General features: G+C 49.4%; 1 protein-coding gene across 1 annotated transcript; it reads right to left on the bottom strand.

The window, feature by feature from the left end:
- Positions 1-4,001: 4,001 nt before the first annotated feature.
- Positions 4,002-5,197, bottom strand: Tbcc (tubulin folding cofactor C). The gene has a single exon (XM_034521095.2). It carries the CDS (start codon positions 5,144-5,146, stop codon positions 4,124-4,126), a length of 1,023 nt encoding a protein of 340 aa, XP_034376986.1. The 5' UTR covers positions 5,147-5,197; the 3' UTR covers positions 4,002-4,123.
- Positions 5,198-5,470: the final 273 nt, after the last annotated feature.

Genomic DNA, 5,470 nt, shown 5'->3' with positions numbered 1-5,470 from the left:
GGGAAAGCAAAGATAGCCAGGACAGATTATGGTTCCAACTGTCTCTTGTCTATTACAGCTTGTTGCTTTGTGGTCAAGTGCCGTGGTGTATGCTTGTAATATCAATACTGGGGAGGCTGAGGCAGGGAAATGACAAGCTGCAGCCTCGTCTGGACCTCGTGCAACCCTGTCTGAGGGACAAATAAACTAAAAACCAAATGACGGAGTTCTAAGATCTAAGGGATTTCAAGGCATTTTATATTTGCTTAGTGGAATCGGTGGAACTCACACTTACCTATGTTAAGGTCCCTTCTGACCTTTTGGTTGGGGTCTCTCTTGGGACCTGGAATCTGCCTTTTTGGTTAGGTGGGGCCAGTGAGCCTCCTGATCCCCCATCTCCACCTCCCTGACTCAGATCAGGCTTGCACAGCAAGTGCTCAACACTTGTCAGGTGCAACCTGGTTGTGAACTTGGGTGCATGACAGTTCCCAATGTCAGCACCACCAACCTGAATAAACAATGCATCTCTGGCTTTCTTATGATGGTGTGTCTCTTTCTTGCACACTTGTCTGTCTTGCTTTTTTTTCTATACCACATCCTTAACTACAACTCTGGGAAAGGGTTGAAGGCATTACTAGAGAAGAAAATGGCTCTGGAGTCTATTAGAAACAAACTGTTCTGGTCCTGGCCATTCAAGCAGTGAACCCGGGCGTATCTAGACAAGAGGTTCTGGAGGTGGAGGCCGACGGTCTTAATTGTTCTCTGAAAAATTTCAGCCAACTCATGATGATTAAGTTATGCCAGGAAATACTTGAAGCAGGAAATGGTTTTGAGAAGACTGAAGCCTTAAAAGTTAAGAGAATTGAATATGCCAAGGAAAGGGAACACTGGTCCTTGGTTACTAAAGGCAGGAATGGCCACAGAAAAATACAAAGGACAAGCTAGAGGAAGAACTAGCTGAGTTTACTGGACCAGTGAGCAATGGTGAGGGCCCCATGAGAGGAGATGTCTAATAATACAAAGTTTGATCCAGAAATATTATTGGGCAAAATTGGAAAATATATGTATAATAAAAATGTAAAAGGGTGGGCAGAATAATTTGGACCTCATCAGGGGGCTGTTGCATTAGTGAACTGACCTTTCTGGAAAGATTGGAACATCCAGATCTGACCCCTGACACTTCCTGCCTAAGGAAACTAGGGTACACTTGTAAGAGACAAAATTCAGGCTTGTGAGGGAGCCCTGGGGAAGCTGCAAGGGGAATTAACATTGCATGTGGAAAAGAGTTTGAAAAGTAGAAATAAATATTTGGATAAGCTCAATAAATTGGAGAAAGAGGCCGGGCGGTAGTGGCGCACGCCTTTAATCCCAGCACTTGGGAGGCAGAGACAGGCAAATTTCTGAGTTCGAGGCCAGCCTGGTCTACAGAGTGAGTTCCAGGACAGCCAGGGCTATATAGAGAAACCCTGTCTCGAAAAACCAAAAATAAATAAATAAATAAATAAATAAATAAATAAATTGGAGAAAGAGACTCTGCAAATTTAGACAAGCTAAAAATATTAACATTACACTGATCTGTTTAGCTATTATCATACTAACATAACCACAAGCTCGTGCCTGGATGACCTGTGATTGAGGCTTTTCCAAGATTTAAGTTTTTGGCAGAGACTGGATTGTGACTTTGTGCGTTGTGCTTTTGGGTGACATAGTTACATGGAGGTTTTCAGGAAAGACTTGAGGATAATAACGCAAAGGCTTTTGATTATGTATTGTTGGGTTACAAGGAAGGGTGTAGGCAATAAAACTTTGAGGAGTACGCAGAGAGAGGAAACCATGAAAGCTGCCTCTGAGCACAGCTTCTAAACGCGTCACCTGTCAGCTTGCACCTACACCCTTGCCCATGACTGACTTCGTGCCAATCTAATCCTACCTCTCAAGCCCCGGGAAGTGACTGAGGCTGCTGCTCCTTCGCCATCTCCCGACCTCAGCATTTCCTTACTTATTTTCTCCTTTTTTGGTTTTTCAAGAAAAGATTTCTGTGTAGCCCTGGATTTCCTAGAAGTCACTCTGTAGACCAGATTAGCCTGGAACTCAGAGCTCCACCTGCCTCTGCCCCCTAAGTACTGGGATTAAAGTCATGTGCTCCCAACATTTTACTTTTTTATTCTTGTCCCCCTCCCCCGTGATAATGGATGGTGATCAAATGCCAAGATTTCTCTAAATGTTGTGAGCAGTTGCAAGGCCGTTAGCGTTGCTGCTGGTGTGTTGCTTCCTGCAGTCATCAGCTTGTGACTGACTGACCATGACAGACAGACACCATTATTCCACCTCTCTCCTGTTTTTATCACGAGTGTTTCTAAGTAACTGACTTTTTTCCATAGTAGATGCTGCACATCCTGAAACTATCAGCACTCCCTTCCATGGATGGTGGGTAAGAAGAAACTCTGGCTCACTCCTTACTCAGGAATAGTGCTCTGTTGCCTCTCAGGCCCCTTTCCATTACTTGTCATCCTGTCAGATTGTATTTTCCCAAGAGGCTTTAAATCCTCTTCTGGAGGCAGAATATATACATTTCAAACATAAGTGTGTAAAAGTTATATCAAGTACTGTAATCCTTAAGGTATTAAAAGGCATGTTAAAATCTAAAAAATCATGTTCTAAAATAACTCCTAGGCTAGATACAGTGGTGCATACCTTTAATCTCACCACTGAGGGATGGCCAAGAGTGTCTTGAGACAGCAAGTGCCAGTACACTTGGGGCTGTATGGTGAGACCAATCTCAAAAGCAAATCAAAACACAGCAATCGTAAATCCTGCAGTTAATGATGCTGGGCAGTGTTTTCCAGAGGGTAACAGAGGGCTAGAGCCCCGCAGCACGCTAACCTCCAGTCCTTCTGGAGGAACACTAGCCGCACACCTGTAGGACCCCAAAGGGCTGCTATGCCCTGGCTGAGACTTTCCGTGTGCTGCTGTCTGCAAAGTAACATTCTGCAGTTCTTCCTGAGTTTGTGTTTTTCCTTCCCTGGCTTGGTGTATATATTGAACCTGCCCAGTAAAGGCATTGGTATTCTCTCGTAACGGATGACCAGAGTTTGAGTCTTTCTCTAATCCCCCAGGCCTACGCCCGAGTTGGGTACCATGGGCAGTGCCGGAGCTGACACATACCTATGACTGTGGCCTGTGTTTAGCTTTCCTCCCGACTCTGTGTTCACAATCCGTACACACTGTAAAGATGGGGTCTCACTGGGAGTGAAGCCTCAGGCTCTAAATCCCAGCATTCAGGAGGCTGAGTGGGAGGATCAGCATGAGCTCTGAGGCCAGCCTACAGAGTAAATTCCAGGTCAACCTGGGCTAGCATGGGAGCTTACATTAAAAAAAAAAAAAAAGACTCCACACCTAATTTCAAATTCCAGCCCCACATCCCATGAGTGGTGACCTCGTGCCACCTGTTCTCTCATATGACCTTGGTGCCAATAGACACTGCCTCTGTAGTTCTTGAGGGTTTGATAGTAACATCAGTGCACAAGCGATGTGTGAACAGGGTGTGGTGCAAATGCTTAGAGGGAGAGACAGGGGCATCTCTGTGAGTTCTAGTTCCAGGGCTGCAGGGTGAAAACCTGTCTCAACAAGAAAGACGAAGGGAGGGGAGATGGGACACTTAATAACTGTTTCAGTCTTACAGCTGGCTCGTACACCTCTTGGGAGTTCATTCAAAACTTCAGACCTAACACAACACTGGATTCCAGAAGTCCAGGAAGGAGTCTTCATAGCCTTGCTGAAAAATACACAGAACAAACCTTTAGTGAGGAAAAAATAGCCATTAATGGAGCTTTTATGGGCTTGCTACTTCCATTTAAACTGACCACTAATGGAGTTCTCCTGACATCCTTATTATTTATTGAAGACCTGCTTTATCACTCTCTGTGATCAACGGTAAGAACAGCAAATCCCTCAGAGCTCCTCCACTCTTCCCCTAATTCTTCAAGCTGTCATACTCAAAGGAAGGCAGGGAAATGTCAAAGTTACTCTGCTATGAATTTAATAGGACTCACAGGAGGGGAGTTTCAACAATTTCAAGCCCCTATCACCGCAAACATAAACATTCAGGTAAACCGAATGGGATATCACTGAGCCTGGTCAGTGCTCAGTCCCACTGGATGTCTCGCTCCTCTTCAGGAAGAATACTCCAGTTTGGGGAGGCCACATTTCGGGCCAGCCAGTTGAAATCATCAACCTGGTTCCAGTTATTTTTGTTCCTATCTAAACCGGAGTCCTGGAAGTCCTTGTCGATCCCCAGGTAGCTCCAGGTATAAGGGGCAAACTGGATGCCGCTGCAGTCCTCCACGATAGCCCTGCTGGTCACCTGCAAGAAGATGCGGGTGTCTCTGGTAGTGTGTACTCGGAGCTGCTGGCAAGCCACAGCCAGAATGCAATCTCGACAGTCCTCCAGGAACACAGAGGTGGTCACTGGGCCGCAGAGCACCCTGCAGCCGCGGGCCTTTGCAAGCCGCAAGGTGTTGGGATTGCCACGCAGTCTGACAGTGCAGTTGGTCAGGTCGCTCAAAAGGATGTCGCGCTGGTGCAGCTCTTCGGCGCTCTTCTCCAGATCTTGGGACTCCAGGTTGGAGAAGCCACAGGCCCAGCTGGCCCCGGGAGCTCCCTCCTCCTCGGTCAAAGGTGGAGAAGGGGCCGCCGAGGCGACCGGTGCGGCGTCTACCTGGGCGGCCCCGGCAGCATCCTTCTTCCGCGCCTTGAAGGCGAAGCGCTTCTTGGGTTGCAACTCCTGGCGCCGTTCCGTTAGGGCCGCCTGCAGCTGCGCCAGCGCCGCCTGGCCCTTCCGCAGGTCGTAGGCTGCGAGGAACAGAACCGAGTCGTTCAGGAGTTTCCGCAGCACTTGGAGCCGGTTGGCCGCCTCCTCCAGCCGCTCGGCCGACGCCTCGCCCTGCAGCAGCTCCTCGGCCGCCGCGCGCTCCCGGGCGAAGGCGGCGGCGAAGAAGCCTCTCTTCTCCTCCTCCACCTCCTGGTCCTGCCGCTTCTGCTTGCGCCTCTCCACCTCCATCTGCCGCTCCTGCTCGCGCCTCTGAAGTCGCTCGGGCACCAGGCTCAGGTCCCGCGGGGACCCGGAGGCAGCGTCCGCCAGAGCCACCGAGCAGTCCACACCCTCCATCTTGACTCCAGGCTTCCTCCCCCGCCGCCTTTCCTCGGAGCGTTCTCCGCAAGGCCTCCCACCAACGTGCGCTGCGATTGGCCGGCTGCGGTGACGTCAGATCCCGCCATATTCTCCTCGCCTATTGGTTTCTTCGCGTTGGAGGGGCGGGGAGGAGGGCGGGGCTGGCTGACAGGAGGGGGTGGGGAGACAAAGGTCCTGGTGGATGGGTGGGGTGGGAGGCAGGCGGGTGAAGCTTTTTTTTTTCTTCTTAAAGGGGCAGGACTTATATCCGGGATTGTGGGGTGAGTTGCAGCAGCGGCAGCTGCACATGTGGGTTTGTTT

The sequence above is a fragment of the Arvicanthis niloticus genome, chromosome 17, assembly GCF_011762505.2.
Source record: "Arvicanthis niloticus isolate mArvNil1 chromosome 17, mArvNil1.pat.X, whole genome shotgun sequence".
Taxonomy (NCBI): domain Eukaryota; kingdom Metazoa; phylum Chordata; class Mammalia; order Rodentia; family Muridae; genus Arvicanthis; species Arvicanthis niloticus.
This window is presented reverse-complemented; position numbering and strand designations above follow the sequence as displayed.

Excerpts from the sequence above, each read along its gene's own strand:
- Tbcc (XM_034521095.2), bottom strand. The coding sequence starts at position 5,146 with ATGGAGGGTGTGGACTGCTCGGTGGCTCTGGCGGACGCTGCCTCCGGG.